The sequence below is a fragment of the Phascolarctos cinereus genome, unplaced genomic scaffold, assembly GCF_003287225.1.
Source record: "Phascolarctos cinereus isolate Bilbo 61053 unplaced genomic scaffold, phaCin_HiC Scaffold_4;HRSCAF=312, whole genome shotgun sequence".
Classification (NCBI taxonomy): domain Eukaryota; kingdom Metazoa; phylum Chordata; class Mammalia; order Diprotodontia; family Phascolarctidae; genus Phascolarctos; species Phascolarctos cinereus.
The window spans coordinates 229,165,667-229,186,630 of NW_027555847.1; the positions used below are offsets into that span (position 1 = coordinate 229,165,667).

Genomic DNA, 20,964 nt, shown 5'->3' on the forward strand with positions numbered 1-20,964 from the left:
TATGCTAATGAAATCACAAGTCAGGACCCAAAATAGTACACAAATCAGGACACTAATACCATGCCTATGGGAGCAGCTAGGTGGCTTAAGTGGATAGAATGCTGAACCTAGAGTCAGGAAGACTCGATTTCCTGAGATCAAATCTGGGCTCAGACGCTTCCTAGCTGTGTGACCCAGGGCAAGTCACTTAAGCCTGTTTGCCTCATTTTCCTCATCTGTAAACATTAGCTGGAGAATGAAATGGCAAACCACTCTAGTATCTTTGCAAGAAAACCCCAAATGGGGTCAGGAAGAATCAGACAGGACTGAACAACAACAATCATTATTACTAAGTGGTGTGCCCGTTATCAGACAACTAGAAAATGACAAAGCAGGGCCTCTAACCTAGGCCTTCTGATTCTTTGGCCTGGGCTCCTTACATTAGACCACACTGTTATCTAATGAGTCTGTGTGAGTGCAGAGAGAAAAGGGAGGAGAGCCAGACGCTAAGAAAGAGAGTTCGATTTTGATATTTTATTCGTAAAAACAAATTTTGCAACAATTTATTAAAAATCGACCTCATGCAGTAAGGATACAAGAAATTCTTCATTTACATTGGATCCTGGCAGTTCCATTCTAATTGAAAGCATTTGTGCACTAACATCATTGGGAAATGCCATTGGAGCACAGCCACGTGATAAATGGACAGTTTCGTTTTTGCTGCTGTATAAAAGAACAGAACAATTAGATAGCTAGAATCACTTCTGTGGGTCTTGTTATTTGCAGGATTTTTTTTTAAATGGGAGGAACTACTATTGTTAGGACAGAGAATGTACTGCATGGTTTAAACCTAATAGACTGCACACAGTCAGTATTCACAAAGAAGTACAGACAGACACACTCACCTCCGACAGTCCAACACTTTGGATTGGTTTTGTCCTGCTATGCTGGAATAATATGTCTACAGAGATTTTTTTTTTGCATGTGTGTATACATTATGTACAATTGTCCTGTTCCCTTTGAAAAAATTAACATGGTCCTTTAAATTAAATCTGGTCTTGGTGGGATCAAGAAAGCAATTCAATACTGGAAACACACAGTGAGTGATGACATGTCTTGAGTGCTGAAAACAGAGTAATGGTCTCCACTCTAACCTGTGATGTACTTTACACAGTTGGTTTATTGGTTTTTTTCCTCTCCTAAAAGCTAGGGACCTCTGGCACCTCTCTCTAAGTGAATTATGTTTGTCTCCTGTTGCTTATGGCTGTGATATTCGGATGGCGTCTTTTGGAAAAGCTGCTGTTACAGCAGCATTCCTGACTTCGGGAACAAAGGGGGAGGGATTATTGCCTGCCCGCTGAAGCAGCCAGTCAAATTCCTTCATTAGAGAGCAAACCAGTGTATGGTGCACACGCCGTGCAAGTCACTGCTCGGTGACTTCTCTAGCAAAGAAGTCACCTGTCTAAGGAATGTTAATAGAGGATTGGCTTTGGAGGATTGCCAGGGACTGGCACTGGCTAATCCTTGGTTTGCTTCTGTTGTACAATAGTCCCGATGTTAGAAAGAATGGAAGTAATTGGAGCCTTGTGGGGGAACGGAAATGGAACCGAATTTGCTTTTGCATATGAAAAATCAGCTCTTGACCACTCCAGGGATGCTAGATATTGGCATCCTTTAGAATTGTACCAGGGTGGGTGTGAGTCCCCTGCAAGCTGGGGAGGGTGGAGAAATCCTTTCCTACTTGGGCTCCCCCTCTTACTGCTGTGTAATTAGAGTGGCACTTTTTAGCTGAATGCCTCCAATTCACTTTGGTCAGGTTAAAAAGTCAGTGAAAAAAAAATTCAAGCCAGCCCTTGGACCCTGTGCCTTGAGAGAGGTTAAAGTGCTCAGTTTTTCTTCCTTCTTTCCCTCCTTCCTTCCTTCCTTCCTTCCTTCCTTCCTTCCTTCCTTCCTTCCTTCCTTCCTTCCTTCCTTCCTTCCTTCCTTCCTTCCTTCCTTCCTTCTTTCCTTCCTTTCCTTCTCTTTCTTTCCCTTCCCTTCCTTCTTTCTTTCTTCCTTCCCTCTATCTTTCTTTATCTCTCTATCACTATCTCTCTCCTTTCTCCCTTTCTCTCTTCCTTCTGCCCTCCCTTCCTCCTTCTCTTCCTTCCTTCTTTCCTGTCTTCCTTCTTTTTTTATTTTTCTGATCAGAACAGACATTGTAAGGGTAAGCTTGGCATCTAGCCCAGGGTTACCAAGTTATCCTGATAGGAACATAAGTGCACGGCCAATGCAGTGAATGACAGACTCTCGGTGAAAGTAGCAGAATTTACCTGCAAGGTGATTGTGTGCCCCAGATCCCCAGAGTGATGTGAAATTAGGTGTTATTGTGCTAAGATGTGGCATCTATCAAACAGTAACAAATGTGTCATCAAGTGGCATTGTCTTTATCACCCAAGGTCCCCCAGCTTTTTGACTGATGAACCCTCAGTACCCTTTGGCTACTTTTGTATACCCAGGTGGATTTTTGCTTAATTTTTTTAAACATTTAAACATTTTTTTCCCATGAATAGATGCAGGCCCTTTGTCAAAATGAAGTCCCAAATAGGTAGCAATGGGACCTGGCCATTGCTACATGTCCCCCCTCTGAGGTCCAACCAGCAAAGAGCCTAGGCTGAAAGGGGAGCTGGTGATGGATTGGCCACTCAGGGCTGAGGGCATCTCTGCTTCTCCCTGGAAGATCAGGTTTCAGTGACAAGGTACCCTGAACAATGAACAATGGTGAATCTTAAGAGACTGTTTCCCCCAGAGCCTGGGATTTCTCTGTCAACTGAAACCAGCCTCAACTGACCAGAAGCAGAATAGTTTCAACAGTTTGATACTGCTCTCATCAAAGGCAGTGTCTGTGGTTCAGTAAATACTGGGTAGATTTTTCATCTTCTTTTCCTTATCATGGGGTTGGGTAGACGCTTCCACCTGTTTAGCAGCCTTGAAATGCTCAGTGACTTTAAAGGAGTTTTTCTATTGTCCCTATTCTAGCAGATATATTTCATTTTTTGTTTTTGTTTTTTTTAAATTTTTTTGCAAGATTCAAATTTCCCAGCTCCTTGTTGGTGGAAATTTGGGAAGAGATAATTTCCATTGATCTTCGTTGTGAAGAAATAAAAATTCCATGCCTAAGGCTACAGGGCAGACTCAAGGCAACTTACTCTCCCCTCCACCTGAGTTATGCATGAAGGCAGCCTCAGCATCCCGCTTCTCCGGGGTAAGAGCCAATAGTCTCCTTTGAGCGGATGTCTATGTTCCATGTGTCATCTGGTCCTTGAGTCATTAATCCACAGTTTAGGAAGCACTGATTTTCCACACTTACAGGCCCGAAACCATGACTCGGAAAGGTGGTTGCACGTGTCTGTGCCGAGGACTGGCAGTGGGGCTCACACATGGGCTGGCACAGCTGGCATCCACGCCTCCTATTGATGGTAAGTAGGCATGGTGGAGAATGGGGAGTTGTAAGGACAGCCGGCGCTGTATGCTGCAGAGAAGGGGAAAAAGAAGTCAGATCCGCTGAAAGAGGAGGCTAGCCTTGCCTTCACCTATTGCTGTGACCACCTGGGATGCTGCCTGGCTCTGGCTCCTGGCTCACATCTGCTAACCCTTGTCTGCTGCCATCCACCGGGATTGCTAAAATCAGGGGGTTTAGACAGCAGGCCTCTCATCTGGGATCAATGGTTCTAGGTCTATTGCACCATGGGTATGGTCCTCATCTGAGTGGTGTATTGTTACCTGCCCCTAAGAGTAGATGCTCTTAATGTGCATCTTAGAAGCATTTAGCAGTGCTCTGCTTAAGCCTTTACATACAAGTCCTAGACCATTTTCTCCCAACTGGATGTGTTGGGCAAGTCAGAACTTCTGGGCCTCAGTTTTCTCATCTGTAAAATGAGCACGTTGGAATAGATGATCTTTAAGCAGAGTATGCTAGTAAATATGCTATTTGAAGAAAAAATATACACAGAACACACTATTTAGTTTGTAGTATGAATGTTTTCTCCTTCACTTATAAATCTCAATAATCAACAGAACAATAAATCAAGCCCTGATTTCTGGCTTTTGTTGATTTTCTAGGTATAAATGCTCACGCTGAAAATTTAACAATTAGCTCACCTGAGCTCCATCCCTACCTCTAAGGACCCTTCTAGCTATGCTGTGTTCTATGATCTTATGTTTCCTTATTAATAACGACTCACACATATGCACCTCTGAGGAAGATAGTACAAATATTATTTTCCCCTTTTACAGATGAGAAAACAGAGGCTCAGGGAGTTGGATTGCCACACCTATGGTTACACAGCCACTGAAGGTCAGAGCAGGGATTGGAACCCAAATGTTCTCATGCCAGGTCCAATGTTCTTTCGGCTATACCACGCTTTGTTGTTGTTTGGTTATGTCCAACTCTTTGTGACCCCTTCTGGGGTTTTCTTGGCAAAGATACTAGGGTGGTTTGCCATTTCCTTCTCCAGTTCGTTTTACAGAAGAGGAGACTGAGGCAAACAAGGTGAAGTGACTTGCCCAGGGTAACATGGCTAGTAAGTGTCTGAGGTCAGATTTGAACTCAGGAAGATGAATTTTCCTGATTCCAGGCCTGACTCCAGCACTCTATCCACTGGACCACCTATGCTACCTTTCCATGTACCCTTCTGTGTTCTCATTCCTTTTTCCTCAGTCTTTTCATACCCATTCTGACTTGCTCACTGACAGCTTGCTTCCTGCATAGTCCATACATGCCCGCCCTGAGATTACTGAGCTTCACAACAATCCTTTGCCATAATTGTACCCAGAGATCTTCTGCTGGGCTAAGCTTACTTTGTAGTCCTGGGTGACTCTGATTTATGGCTGCCTGTGACTTAGCTGTGACACACTACATACACATGACGTACACGCACGCACAACACACAAACACACAAAAGTATATATATGTACATGCACATATATATACTTACACATCACAATATACACACATCCATCTAAGCATATACATACATACATATAATATATATAGGTGTATACAGGCATGTATATGTGTATATATATATACACACATAGATATATGCATATACACATATAACTATAAAACACACACAAATACACACATATGTACATACATACATACACACATATATGTATACACACCCACCCACATACATATATATATGAGTAAGTCTCCCTAAGTCACTTCGGTTGGAAATGTATCAGCCTGTGGTCAGTATGGAAACTTTAATTTGCTGTTTTTCTGCTTTGGGCTGGTTCACCCCTTCTCAGGCACCCTGGTGGTCTTGTGCTCCAGGGTGCTTGCTGCACTTAGTGTGGACACCTGCTTTAGCCTTACTTCAGCTCAGAACTCCCAAACTCAAAGGATCCCCCAGCCTCAGCTTCCCCCAGTAGCAGGGATCCCTAGCTTGCATCATCACGCTCAGTCCCAGATATCTGTCTAAGGTTACCTACAGCTTAAGGATTCCTGGAACCCACATTCCTGGCATTTCTTTTTTTTTTTTAGGCAATCAGAGGTTAAATGACTTGTCCAGGGTCACACAGCTAGTAAATGTCTGAGGCTGGATTTGAATTCTTCCTTACTCTGTAATGTGCCACCTTGCTGCCTCACATTCCTGGTATTTAATAGGACCTTATGGTGTAGCAGCAAAGAGGTATGGTCTGAGTCAGGCTTCAACATTAATTAGCTGTGTGACTTGAACAAGTTACATTACCTATCTGTGCCTCAGTTTCCTAATTAAAAAATGAAGTTAATGCCATTCAATTGAGGTGATTGTGATCAAAATACTATGTAACCTTAAATTGCTACAGAAAGATCAGCTATCAGTTCCAGATAGATCATAACACAGTGAGCACAAGGAGACCTCCGTGTCTCTGCTCATATTTTCCCTCTGCCTGGAACACACTCCTCATCCCTCTCTCTATCCTTTCAGACTCAGGGCCACTGGAACTGTCCTTGACTTTCTCTGGTCCTGGTTCTCCCTCCCTCCTTGGAGCTCTCAGGGCTGATGTTGTCATCTGTCCTCAGTACTGGCTGTCTTACCTTGAGCTCTGGGAGGGCAGGGCCCTAGTCTTAGACTTTTAGCCTCAGGGTGTATCAAGGTTCTAATTGATGTTTACTGTAGTTGATGATGATGAAACATCATCAGAGATTCCCTCTTGCTTTTAGGTCTCAAAGTTCTATTTATTTATTTAACTTATGATTTCATTGGTACATATACATTCCTGGAAGGAAATGCCCTGTATCAATGCTAATTGGGGTCTGCTCCAAAACTTCAAGTCATAAGTTGCCTGGGGCACTGAGAAAGGAAATGATTTACTCGAGAGGACACAAGTCAGTATGTGTCAGAGGCAGAACTTGAACCTAGCTTATACCTGAGTCTCAGAGTGGCTCTTTTTTTTTTTGGCTATGCAATGGGGTTAAGTGACTTGCCCAGGGTCACACAGCTAGTGTCAAGTGTCTGAGGCCAGACTTGAACTCAGGTCCTCCTGAATCCAGGGCCAGTGATCTATCCACTGAGCCACCTAGCTGCCCCTAGGGTGGCTCTCTTTGTACCACACCATGCTGCCTGCTTCTACTTATCTATCTATCTATCTATCTATCTATCTATCTATCTATCTATCTATCTATCTATCTGTCTGTCTGTCTGTCTGTCTGTCTGTCTGTCTGTCTGTCTGTCTGTCTGTCTGTCTGTCTATGTATCTATCATTTATTTAACATTGTAATTTCACCGGTGTATGGATCTCTCAGGCCGCTAGGTGGTGCCATAGTGTAGAGAATGCTGGGCCTGAAGTCAGGAAGATTCCTCTTCCTGAGTTCAAATCTAGCCTCAGACACTTACTAGCTGTGTGACCCCGGGCAGGTCACTTCACCCTGTTTGCCTCAGTTTCCTTATCTGTAAAATGAGCTGGAGGAGGAAATGGCAAACCCCTCCAGTATCTTTGCCAAGAAAACCCCATAAAAGGGTCACAAAGAGTGAGACATGACTGAAACAATGAAACAACAACAGGGATCTCTCAGTCAGTAAACTCTTTCTATCAGTGCAGATTACTCTTCACCTTGTACTTTTAGAAAGTTGCTTGGACACACTGAGAGTTTCAGTGACTTGCCCAGGGTCACACAGCTAGTATGTGTAAAGGGCTGGACTTGACCCCAGGGTTTCCAACTGGTTCTATGCACTATGTCATTCACTCTCTCTCATTATATTCCAAGATATGCATTTACATATAATTATTCTAAAAGAGGCAGTGTTAGGAAGACTTAAGTTCAGATTTTGCCTTTGACACATAGTGGGGCAAATCCCTTAACCTCTTAGTGCCCTAGTCAACTTTCTGAGATTGTAAATGGCAGAATAGCTGTAAATCTGCAACTACAGAGGGAGCTCCCTATACCAATGAGATCACAAGCCCAGATCAAAGAACCTCTCTTCGGGGCAGCTAGGTAGCACAGTGGATAGAGCACTGGCCCAGAAGTCAAGAGGACCTGGGTTCAAATCTGGCTCAGATCAAACACTTGACACTTACTAGCTGTGTGACCCTGGGCAAGTCACTTAACCCCAACTGCCTAAAACAAACAAACAAAATTCATTCCAACTCTTTCACCATGAGGAAGAGAACACAGAGAGGAAAAATGGAGAATCAGGTTTGGAGTCAGTCAGTAAATAAGCATTCATTAAGGATCTACTATGTGTTAGATTCTGTGCATGTATCTCAAAGGATATGACAAATGGAAAATAAACTGGGAACAGAATGTATGTTAGTCCTGTCCTGACAGTCCCTTTGTAATCAGGGGCTGCCACTCATTCCCATCATGCCTGGAAGTCTTCCAGTACAGAGACCTGGCTGTGCCTTTGGAATCTCTAGGTTTTAACTGAATGTTACTCACTGTTCTGGGGAGTTGATATCTTCTCTAGGATCTTGGCTTGATCGTGAGGGCTCCGTTGTGTTCCACTGTAACTGGGTATTTTGATCGAGGTGATTTTTTAAAATAGCTTTTTCACCATCTGAGTAAAAAAAACCAAACGACATGTTGTTCAACTTTTTTTTTGTACTCAAAATGCAATCTTTAAAACCAGGTGCATGCATCTTTACAATGAAATAGTCACCAGTGTGCCATGTTAGTTGAAAGATAGGCTTATTTTCCCCAGTCTGCCTTACGGCTGGTCAGCCTTGGTATTAGAAAGACCTGGGTTCTGGTCTAGCCTCTAACACAAGATGGCTATGTGACCCTGGGCAAGTCACTTAACCTTTTGGGAATCTAGGCAAGCTTTTTTTTTCTTTTGGCTAGGCAATGAGGTTAAGTGACTTGTCCAGGGTCACACAGCTAGGAAGTGTCAATAGGCAAGCTTTTAAGACTATAAGTTATAGAGCATCATCATCATCATCATCATCATCATCATCATCATCATCATCAATCACTAGCATTTATATAGCCGTTTAAGGTTTGCAAAATGCTTTACATTTATTATTGTTAGTTGTGTCTGACATGTTGTGATCCCATTTGGGGTTTTCTTGGCAAAGATACTGGAGTGGTTTGCCATTTCTTTCTCCAGCTCATTTTACAGCTGAAGAAATTGAGGAAAACGGGATTAAGTGACTTGTCTAAGGTCACACAGCTAATAAATGTCTGAGTCCAGATCTGAACTCAGGCCTTCCTGACTCCAGGACCAGTGCTCCATCCATTACACCACCTAGCTGCCCCAAGCACTTCACATACATTATCTCATTTGATCCTCACTACAATCTTGGGAGGTAGGTGCTCTTATTATCCCCATTTTACAGATGAGGAAACTGAGGCACACAAAGATTAAGTGACTTGCCCAGAGAAGGTGCCAAACTGCATTGTTAGAATGAACTTCCTTACCTGGGAGTTCCCTAGACCAATAAAATCACAAATTCAGGTCCTATCCTCTATAAAACCTGTACAGTTGATAACGAGAGTTGTTTTTAGTGTACATATAAATCATGTCTTCCTGTCAGAAAGCTCTCATTGTAAAAGTTCAGCCTGTATTTAGGCTTACCTTTTACTCTGACCAATATAGCATTCTTCCTGGTTTTGCAAATACTTTTTTGTCAGCGGCAAATTCTCAGTGTATGTGTGTGTGTGTGTGTGTGTGTGTGTGTGAAAGAGAGACAGACAGACAGACAGACAGACACACACACACAGATCTGCCTCCTGCCTCTGCTTTCTCAGTGGCCTTGCCCATTGAACACTCATGCTTAATGTTTCACCCCAGGTTTGGGGTGAAGAAGTGGGGGTCTCCAAATACTATACCTTGGGGCATGGAACCAAATACCACTGTCTCCTCTTTCTTTCCTGACCTCCAAGATTCAAGGGAAAATGGAGTCTAGTGAATTTAAGAATTATAAGCTAGAAATAATATAGTCCATATTAATGTCAAGATTTAAAAAATATATAGAGATAATTAAAAAAAAGATCTATTATGAACTGTTAATCTTGCTACTCCAGAGAGAAAAAAATAAAGTGTTTAGCTTAGACAGAGATGAAAATGAAATGTATCTTTAGAAAGTACAACCATAAGTCTTAAGGGTTTTGCCTACATCTTACCTGTCTAAAGCTATAGCCTTTGTTGATGAGTAAATGGCCCTGAAAGAGAGAGCTCAGAACTAAACTAGCATGGTGTCCATGGGGCTTTGTCCTAGGTACTGATATGGGACATGAGCTTCCAAGGGAGAGGAAAGATATACTTCCAGGCTTACTGCCCGTGATGACCACTATTGTTCCTCAAGCCTGGGCTCACAGCCTTTCAGTGGCTTTGGGCAGGTCACCCACTCCCTGCAGAAGGGCACCTACAGTAGGACTATCCTCTACTCCATTTTGTCCACCTCCCCACTGGATTGTCCTTTACATTTCCACAGAGTTTCTTATCCTGTCTTGTCCCAAGGTGCAGTTTTGTCTAGGTAGAGCTTGGAAGGTCAGAGATGGGCCTGGGAAAGAATGGCAACATGCTTATTCTACCATGTGCTGAATGGACAGCTCCCGCCTTACCAGTGCTCTCTGTGAAGTTCCTTATATTGAGGATGTCATTGAGCTCCTGATAGTGGTTTTGCTTAATGTATGTTGTCTTCTCTGGTGTGTCTTGTAGCTGCATAGTGACTTCTTCTAAATCTTTGTCCAGCTGGAAAATAAGAGTATCATATCCAAGTCAACAGACAGGGCGACTCATGGTTGAACAAGATCCTCTACTGTATATGGTCAAGTAAACTACTCAGGTACTTGTCTAGAAGTAACATGGGTCTCTATAGGGTTGTTTGCCTTCAAGAAGGCCTTGATCTACAGTTGGGAGACCTGGGTTTGAATCCCATTCATCAGTTATGTGACATCGGACAAATCCTCCTCTATAAAATGAAAGGGTTGGATTAGATAAGAGCTATCAAACAGGCGGCCCAGATTAAATGTAATTGGGAAATGTTTAACAAATAAAAACATGATAAATTTATTTATTACATTTTAAAACTAAGCCAATAGGTGGTCCACAGGGATCCTTATGTACAAATTAGTGCCCCCTGTTTCTATTTGGGTTTGACACCATTGGACTAGATGGATGTTCTCTAAGATACTTTCTAAAGCTTAAATCTAAAGATGCCCTAAAGCTTAAACACCCAGGAGGAAAACCTACTATCTATGGTCTTTGGGAAGAAGGAAATGGAAGGCATTCCTGATCTTACTCATGGCATGATGACGATGGAGTAGTGATTCCCTGTCCTGATAGAGAGCCAGACTTTCCCTGGTACTATGAGATATCCTGAAATGCAATGGTGGCCTTACGGAGGAAAAGAAGTGAGACACTGGGAGTGTTCTAGCAGAGGCTTGGTGACACATTTCTCCCCTCTTGTCAAGGATACTGGAGAGGGGAGTATTTTACTAGACGGAGATTGGATGGATGACCTCCCTTCCAGTTTTAAGATTCTAGAACCCAAAAGGGTAAATTGGGCCTGATACGCATTTTGCAGGTCCCCTCTGCAATGCTAGACTCCAGAAGGGTTAGGGTTAGGTCTAAAGCTCCCCCTGCCCCTACTGCACTGTTAGATGCTAGAAGTGATACCTCTGTGATTTTCATTCTCAGGCGATGATTTTCAGATTGTAGCCCTTCTAGTCGAGATGTGCTGGCCTGGTTCACGCTGGTGACCGAAGTGGATGTTTTAGAATCTTCTTTCTTTTGATTTTGAGTGAACTGGAACCGTCTGTTCTGTGTTGCTGCATCTGGGTTGGTCCTCAGTGTGATGAGCTGAAAGGTGGGTAACAGAGCTGAAAAGAGACCTCAGGAACGTTGTTTGGCTGCTCCCCACTTTACTCCTCAATCTTTCACGATCATTTCCACGGAAGTTTCATTAGTAAAGGTAACTAAGAAGTTGGGGATCACTTGGACAGTCTTAGCATAATGGAAAGAGTGCTAGATTTAGAATCAGAAAATCTGGGTTTGAGTTCTGACTCTGTCATGTAGTTGGGTGACCCTGAAACTGCACAACTTAAATTTTTTTGGGCCTCAGTTATCTCATCTCTAAAATGGGGGCAATCCTATCCATCCCATGCATCCAACATGAAGTATCTGGTGACCTCCAAAGTGTAATGTGTTTAACAATGATATCATTTTTGTTGTTATTGTCGTTATTAACTATCCAAGTAGAGAAGATTGCCATTTTTAACAAATATACTACTTTAAACCCTCTGAACTTTGTTCGCTGCATTTTTCAGAAAGCTTTCAGCAGTTTTCAGTTAAACATAGCAAATCCTTCTCAATTCTGAAAGATCCATTTATTAATTAGCCAGTAACAATTTGTCGTTGAATCACTGTGCTTGGTAGAGAGTAAGAGTGGAAGGAGAAGACATCCCTGTCCGAGAAGTTCACTGTCTAATAGGTGGAGGAGAAAATACAGGAGTTTATGTATCCTCATGGAAGGGACATAAACAATACCCAATGATGGCTGTTTAGGGAGGTACTGAGTGTCAAGTGCCCTGGGAGGTAGAAAGTGACCAGGCTGGAGGTCAGTAGAGTGGAGTTTGTCCAGGAGGATTCCATTGTACGGGCTGAGCCTATGTATTTCCTTACATTTCCTCAAGGGCCATACATAGACATTTCCCATACATTAGCTCTTATATATCCTTCTTAAAACATCCTCTTTCCATAAAGCTAGCAACATTTTCATTCCAACAACTCAATGAGCAGTTATTAAGCGCCTACTATGTACAGGGTGCTGTGCTAAAATCTGGGAATATGAAAAAGAATAACAGTTCACTATCTCAAGGAACTCACATTCTTCTTAGAGATATGGCATGTACACAGAGAACTAAATAAATTCTAATAGAATGTAAGCCCCTTGAGGGCAGGGACTATTTTGTTTCTATCTTTTAATCCCCACAGCCCAGCAGGGTGTCAAGTCAACTAGCATTTATTAAGTGCCTATTTTGTGCCAGGGACTGTGCTAAGTGTTGGGGGGGATACAAAGAAAGGCAAAATACAGTCCTTGCCTTCAAGGAGTTCACAGTCTAATGTTCTGGCACATTTATAAATGCTTGTTGATTGAAAAGTACCAGATGTTTTGAGGAGGGAGAGAGCATTAACAACTGAGGAGGGGGATAAGAAAGGCTTCACGTGGAGGGGCATTTAAGATGAGCCTTAAAGGAAGCCAAACAGTTTGGGGGAGTTTGAGAAGCCTTCGGTTCATCCAGGTATAGAGCTCAGGAAGGAGTTGAGTGGAGAGATGATAATAGAACCTGTGGGAGTTGATGAGACCCCCAAGAAAGAGAAGAGGGTCTAGGACAGATGCTTAGAGGACACTTGTAGTCTGGGTATTCCCTCAGATGTTATAGCTCTCTCCAAATGTGCGTTTATTTTGTATTTACTCATCTACATTTATGTTTCTTCTCTCTACTTTTTTTTTTACAGTAAAATCTAAAATAAATTTAGTGGATGAATAGCGAATTTATATTTAGTGAATAAACACTGCCAAATAAAATGCTATTCAATCAAATACAGAACTATCATATGTAGTAAGGAATACACTAAAAAAAGAGTCAACAATGTTTGAAAACAGGTTATTAAAAAGGCTAGTCTTTTGTTTAATATTTGGAAAATAAGGATAGCAACTTTAAATGATATATCATGATTTATATAAGCAGATGAACATTTCAAAAGTTTTCAATAAACTTTCACATTTTAAGTGGACTATGGAATGCATTATTAAAAAGAATTCTAATGATAAATAATTTAATTTTTAAAAATTTTTATACAGTAAAGAATTGGTTCCTAATTTGCAGAATACAAACATTTCATATTTACGTCAGCCCTCCTAATCCTTCTACGTAGCCTAGGAATGATCCTTAGCCTTCTAATAAGGCACAGATATCTAAATCATCTGTCACCACTTTCTGGACAACTTCCCCTCTCCAAAACAGTTCTTTCCCCTCCCCCCACATAACCCTATTCTGCCATTCTGGTGTCCTCTTTATTAGATCATCCTCAGCTCTTCTTACTCTCCCAAGTCTGGGGAATCAATCCTCTTGGCTTATCCCTACTGATGTTAGCTAATTTAGCCACATGATGCTCACACAGGCAACTATCACGTAAATCTTGCCTTACATTCACAGTATGTAAAAGAAAGTCTTTATTGATGTGAGTCTTTAAAAACAGTCCTCTATGCTTAGAGGGCAGCTAGGTGGCACTGGGGACAGAGTGCTGGGCTTGGAGTCAGGAAGACTTATCTTCCTGAGTTTAAATCTGGCCTTAGGAACTTATTAGCTGTGTGATCTTGGGCAAGTCACTTAACTTTGCTTGCTTCAGTTTCCTCCATCTGTAAAATGAGCTGGAGAAGGAAATGAAAAACCACTGCAGTATCTTTGCCAAGAAAACCTCCAATGGGGTCACGAAGAGTTAGGCATGACTGAAATGACTCAGTAACGATACAGATGGATGTTCAATTAAAAATAAGTTTGAAAAAATTTGATCCAAAAGGGGATAGGGAATCACTGGGATTTATTGGGTAGAAGTGACATGGTCAGACTTAGGCTTTAGAAAAAATCACTTTGGCAGCTATGTGGAGGTGTTTCTTCCCTCTAGTAGAACATAAGCTCACTGAGGGCAAAGACTGTTTCATTTTTGCATAGTGTTGGTCTTCTACAAGGTACTTAATAAATGCTTGTGGAATGGATAACCTATATCAAATTGCTTGCCTTCTTAATGAGGGGAGGGAGAGAATTTGGAACTTAAAATTAAAAAAAAATATTAATTGTTTTTATATGTATGCTTGTGGAATTGAATCAAGAGACAGGCAGAGAAAGACAAAAAAGTGGCTTAGTAGCTCCAAAGATGGGAGTCAGCAGAGGTAAATTACTACTACTACTACTACTACTACTACTACTACTACTACTACTACTACTACTAGCATTTACATAGTGCTTTAATGTTTGCAAAGTGCTTTTTGAATATTATCTCATTTTATCCTCACAACAACCCTGGGAATTAGGTACTATTATTTTCTCTATTTTACAGATGAGGAAACTGGGGCTCAGAAACACTGAGCAATGTATGTATGGTCACAGAGCTCATGTCTGACTCAAACTCAGGTCTCTTATTTCTCTAGGCTTATGGCTCTTTCTAGTACATCCTGCTGCCTTCAGTGTTATGGTTCCTAACTGCTTTTGCACAGGACTGTACCAGGGGAATGCCAGATGATGATAAACAAGGCAGTCAGAGAGAAAAGCTCTTTAATAAAGTTATTAAGAATCCTGTCACTGTAGATGTTGGGCATACATATTTCATAGTTAGACACCCAATTTCAAGATCATGTCATGGGATCAATTTTAATTTGTTTAAACTCTGACCAATTATTTTGAGATGAATTCTCATTTTTCTCCCATTTTAAATAAAACCTCACACCAAATCTTTTGTCATCATTATGCACAATTACTTTGAAATGAATGACCATGGTAAGAATAAAAATAATGATGAGGAAAGGGGGAAAAAGCAACATTTCAGGCATGGAAGTTTCAAACAGCCTGGCTGTCACTTAAACAGCCACTGAATGTTGTCTCTGATGAGATAATGAAAAAAAACCCCAGTCAGTCATTTTATTCTTCCTGACATCTTTATCTACCTTTCCTCAACTCTGCCTCCCAACAAAAATGCAGTTGAAGAAATGGCTCATTTGTTCATTCAATTTAATAAGCGTTTATTAATTGTTTATTAAGTACCAGACACTAAATGAGGCTATGGACAAAGATGAGATAGTCTTTGCCCTCAAGGAGATTATATTCTACTGTGAAGATTCCACAGGCCTACAGATTAGTAAACTAACTAATTTATTCACTTCACAGATCTCTAAGCATGAAGGAATTAGGTGGTAAAAGCACTGCATTTGGAGTCAGGAGGATCTGAGTTAAAATCCTGCCCAAAGAGTTATTAGCTGTGTTACCTTGGGCTAGTCACTCAATCTCTCTCAGTCTCAGTTTCCTCATCTGTTAAGTGGGGGTAATGAAAGCACCTCCCACCCAGGGTTGTCGTGAACATCCAATGAAATAACATATGTAAAATGCTTGGTAAACCTTACAGGGCTATAGAAACGTCAGCTATCGTTTAGTGAGAGCATACTGGACACACAGCCCTGTCTAGGGCTAAGTGTTGCGGGGGATGAGACACACACCAAAAAAACCATGTTTACAGTGACCACGTTGCCCAAACCCACATTTAGGACACATGACGTGCATTTTGCTTTACTCCCACAATTGTGCAAACATTTTTATTTGTGATAGACAGAGACAAGTAGATGGGCCAATTGGGGGCTGCTATTTACATGAGAGGGCATATAGGTTTCTGTATGTTGGAAATAAAAAGAGCTGACATTTCTATAGCACTTTACTTGACCATTATACAGCTGAAGAAACTGAGGCTAAATGATTTGATTCAAGTACAGAGCCATTTTTTCAAAGCTTTCGTTTGACCATGTCATGCGCTGCTCAACGAGCTCCAGTGGCACCCTGTTCTGTCTCCAGGATCAGATATAAAGTCCTCTGGTTGGCATTTCAAGCTCTTTTCATTCCACCCTTCTTATATCATATTCCCTTCCACGCCCTCTGCTGCTGTACAGGGCCCTCTTGCAGTTTCTAGAACACAATGCTCATCTTCTTTGTCTGAGCTTTTACACTGGCTGTGTACGCTGGTCTGGTCACCTTCTGCCTTAGTTTCCCTGGCTTTCTTCAGGATTGGCTCAAATCCCACCTTCTGCAAGAGACTTTTCCTGGTCCTCTTATCTGCTAATGTCTCTCCTTTCATGCTACCTTCTATCTATGCTGTAACTACCTAGTTACTTGAAGGCAGGGACTGGTTTTTTGTTCTGTCATAGCAACCTCAGAACTTAGCAATGTACCAAGTGCATGGGCTTAAGAGATTGTTGTTGTTGTTTGTCCTTCCTTCTCAAAGAAGACCATGACCTCAGGAAGGTGACGCCATGACTTGCCAGTGAATTGGATTTAAGTGAGGGAGGGCTGTGCAAAGTCACCAGCCTCACTCCTCCAGAACCATCTGGGTCCAGTGGCCAGATACAGATCAGGACGACTGCAGATGGCCTTGGATAGGCTTAATAAATGCTTGTTGACTGACTGACAGATCTAAGAGCTAATGTATTTTTTTTAACATACTTATATGTTTACTGATGATCAGTTCACTTTTTTTAATATAAAAATTTTAACATGCATTTTTAAAAAATTTGAGTTACAAGTTCTCTCCTTCCCCTTCCCTTCCTTGACAAGGTAAACAATTTGACATGGATTACACATGTGAAGTCATGCAAAATATATTTTCATATTAGCCATGTTGCAAAAGAAAACAGACCAAAAAAAAAACCCCAAAGAAAAATAAAGTGAAAACAGAATGCTTTGCTCTGCATTCAGACTAAGAATCTTAGTCACTCGTCTCCTACCTAGGTCTTCTCATTCTAGGACCTCACAGTTGCCTCCTGCTAATGCTGAGAAGCTGAGGGGGTGGGGGGTGTAACAGGGATCCCCAATAAAATGGCTTACTAGCATTTAGAGAAAGGTGAGTAGATTTGTGTCAGTTCAGAAAGGATGAACTTATGTTTTTCAGGATGTATGTGGATATTTTTTTTGGTATGAAACTGGGATCACTAAGGAGACCAAGTTTTGGTCTCAGAAAACAAAATATTCTAGTCAGGACGTCTGCCCTGCAGTTTTGGAATCAATATATGATAATGATAAATAGCAGATTCTTTTTTTTAGGGACACCTAAAGCTTTACTAATATGATTGTCATTTAGTCATTGAGCCATGTCCAACTCTTTGTGACCCTGTGTACTTTGTCCATGGGTTTTTCTTGGCGATAATACTGGAATGGCTTGCCATTTCCTTCTCCAGCTCATTTTACAGATGAGGAACTTAGGCAAATAGGAGTTAAATGATCTACCCAGGGTCACACAGCTAGTAAGTTTCTGAGGCTGTATTTGAACTCAGATCTTTCTGACTCCAGGCCCAGTGCTCTATTCACTGCACTACCTATCTGCACTAATATGATTAGCTGTAGATAATCCTCTCTCCTGGTGTGTGCCTGACTGTTGACTAGCATCTATTATCCTCAATAACCTAGCATAGTCCATTGAACATAGTAGGCATTTGTGGAGGAGGTGGAAGAACACAAGGGCTGTGAGTTTTGGGGAAAAATCTGATCCCCAGAAAAGGTAACCTCAGAGGCCAAAGAAACAGAGTGATGGGTTCCGTAAATGAAGACCTTCAGGCTATATATTATTTTTCTCCTTACTAGCAACAACGGATTGAACCTGATGGTGGCCTCCATCATCTTAGAGATTAACACCCAACATAGGATATTCTGATAAGACTAACCACTGAGAAATATGTTTTCCCATGGGAACAAACCTGACCTTTAGCCAGCTCCTGTTGGCTTCAACATTTCCCTCACTTCTATGCTGCCAGAAGAATCCTGTACCCTCTAAGTAAGCCTAAAAAAGCTACAAAAACCCAATCTATGCCTTAAGAACCTGACCTTACAACTAGCCCAGCTGGTCTTCCTTAGCACACTCATAAAATTTCTTTTCAGTCTGGCTACTCAGTTTTTGACTCCCAGTCTTAATGACATGATGGTAGGTAAGATTCTCCCTGTACTCTCAGGGAACCCAAGCTGGGAACCTCTCACAACATGCTTAATAAATGCATGCTGATGATGAATGGAGAGAGGCACGGGAAGACTTATATGAACTGATGCAAAGGGAAGTGAGCAGAACCAGGAGAACAATTTACACAATGACTACAAAAATAGACACAGGGAGAAGAAAGATGACAAAACAATTGAAGCAGAAAGTATCAAGAACAAGCTTGGCCCCAAAGGACAGTGATAAGAAGATTTCCCTCCCCACTCCTTTGCAGATGATGGGGTCCATAAGCATGGACCACTGTGTATGACAACATATTTTTTCCATGTGTTGATCAAGTTTGCTGATTTTTTTTCTCCCTCTACTTCCTTTTTCTTTTTAAAAAAACATTTTGTTATAAAAGCTGGTTCTCAAGGAGGGGTTTTGTAAGGGATATGAGGGGAAATCTGGGCAATGTAAAAACAAAAGACATTATTAAAAATCTATTGCAAATAAATGCATATTGAATTGTTGAACTGACTTTATCTATGTTTTGAGAGGCAAAATAGAATAAGATGATCTGAGTTTCAATCCTAGCTCTGGTAGTTATGAATTGTGTGACTATGGACAAATGACCTCATCTCTTTCAGCTGCAGTTTTCTTGCTGATATAGGTGGGGATAATATTTGTACTACTGACCACGGGGGTGGGGAAGGGTTTCTATGAACAAAATTTTTTTTTTTAATAAATCTCAAGAACACTATAGAAGCATGAGTTGTTACTATTAGGTTATATTGTATTGTGTTAATTGTATTATATTATTTTAAATAAATACTTGGTGTCCACAGTGGTGAAGATCACAGGATAATTTATTTAGAGTCTGAAGGGGCTTTAGGTCTCCCTAAAAACAACAGCTGGAGACCACCTTGTCCAATCTTTTTGGGTTTCTGTTTCTTCATTTATAATCAATCAATCAATCAATATTTATTAAGCATCTACTATGTGCCAGGTATTGCGCTAAGGGCTAGACTAGATGGGCTTCAAGATTCCTTCCAGTTCTAGGTCTATAATTTTATGAACTCCATTATTTTAAGGAGGGCAGCTAGGTGGTGCAGTGGATAGTGCTGGACCTGGAGTCAGGAAGACTCATCTTCCGGAGTTCAAATCTGGCCTTAGGCATTTATTAGATGTGTGACCCTGGGCAAGTCACTTTACCCGGTTTGCTTCAGTTCCTTATCTATCAAATGGGCTGGAGAAGGAAATGGCAAACCATTCCAGTATCTTTGCCAAGAAAATCCCAAATGGGGTCATGAAGAGTTGGACACGACTGAAAATGACTGAACAAAGGCAAAACATTTTACAGTTGAGGAAACCAAAGCCAGATAAGTAAAATGCCTAACGTATCATCACACAGGGCCAGAGGTGGGATTCAAAGGTCGAGAATGGAAATAGCTTTCTGGAGTTCTGAAGGGAGCAATGAGGGAAAGGAAACAAGCATTTATTAAGTGCCTACTGTGTGCCAGGCACTATACTAAGCACTTTATAATTATCATTTCATTGGATCCTTACAACAACCCTGGGAGGTAGGTACTATTATTATCCCCATTTTACAGTAGTTTACACATCTAGTAGGTGTCTGAGGCTGGGGGTATACATTGTGAGGGAGGGGCGGGAATAGAGGGATGATCAGTTTTTTCTCTGCAACCTGAGAAGGTGTTCTCATGCTCCCACAGCCCAAACTGTAGTGGCCTTTATCAGAGTGACCTATCTGAGACCAAATGGGAAAACAGAACTCCCGTCAAGGGATTTTTGAGGTTAGATGAAATGCTGTGACTTTAACCATCATTCATAAGAATGAAGCTCTCAGTCAATAACATTGATTGATGGCCCCTTGCATGAAGAACACCGTGGCAGCCGGACCCCGCAGAAAAGAAAGGCCGAGTTCCCTCCCTACATCACACAGAATGAGATCCTGTTAGATAAAGAAGGCAGTCGCTGCCCTTGAGAAGTTCTCTGCCTCAGGTGGGAGACGGGACAAACGTGGAGAAACAGAACTGACATAAACATCAATGCATGTGCTAGGCTAGCTACAGGCAATTGGATGTAACAGAATCAGTGCTGGACTTCAAAGGAGTGAAGTTGCTGGCCTGATAACATTCTATCAGTGTGACTGTGGGCAAATTGCTTCTCTCCATGATACCTGTTTTCCCATCTGTAAAATGAAAGTGGACCATTATATTCAGAGGGCAGCTAGGTGGCCCAGTGGGTAGAATGCTGGACCTGGAGTCAGGGACACTCATCTTCCTGAGTTCTAATTTAGGCTCAGACATTTCCTAGCTGTGTGACCCTGGGCAAGTCACTTCACTCTGTTTGCCTCAGTTTCCTCATCTGTAAAATGAGCTGGAGAAGGAAATGGCAAATCACTCCAGTATCTTTGCCAAGAAAACCTCAAATAGAGTCACAAAGAATTGGATACAACTAAAAACAACTGAACAACAACAAATCACTCAATTGACAGAAATGAGCTTAACAGAATTTTAATAAATTAATAATAATAATAAAAATAATAAAAGAATAAATATCTGGAAGAAATTCTCACATTTCATCCAATCCTACCTTCTCTATGCCTTTGTTCTATTATCACCTTCTTTTCTAGAATTCTCAGTTAGTATTCCCCCCCCCCCACTTTCCTTTGTCTACAAATATGGTCAAGTTTCCCCTAATTAATATCATGCTGTTCGATGGGGCAGCTAGGTGGTGCAGTGGGTAGACCACTGGCCCTGGATCCAGGAGAACACTAAAAAAAACCCAAACCACTTACTAGCTGTGTGACCCTGGGCAAGTCATT

The 20,964-nt window shown here is 41.5% G+C and overlaps 1 protein-coding gene across 1 annotated transcript in view; it reads right to left on the minus strand.

The window, feature by feature from the left end:
• Positions 1-493: 493 nt before the first annotated feature.
• Positions 494-20,964, minus strand: part of GABBR2 (gamma-aminobutyric acid type B receptor subunit 2) — an 822,765-nt gene continuing 802,294 nt past the window's right edge. Inside the window, exons 16-19 of the mRNA XM_021008593.2 lie at positions 11,070-11,252; positions 10,013-10,142; positions 7,889-8,006; positions 494-3,490 (exon numbers count right to left, since the gene is read on the minus strand). Coding sequence (XP_020864252.1) covers positions 3,325-3,490; positions 7,889-8,006; positions 10,013-10,142; positions 11,070-11,252 — 597 coding nt within the window. The 3' untranslated portion in view covers positions 494-3,324. The remainder of the gene's footprint in view (positions 3,491-7,888; positions 8,007-10,012; positions 10,143-11,069; positions 11,253-20,964) is intronic.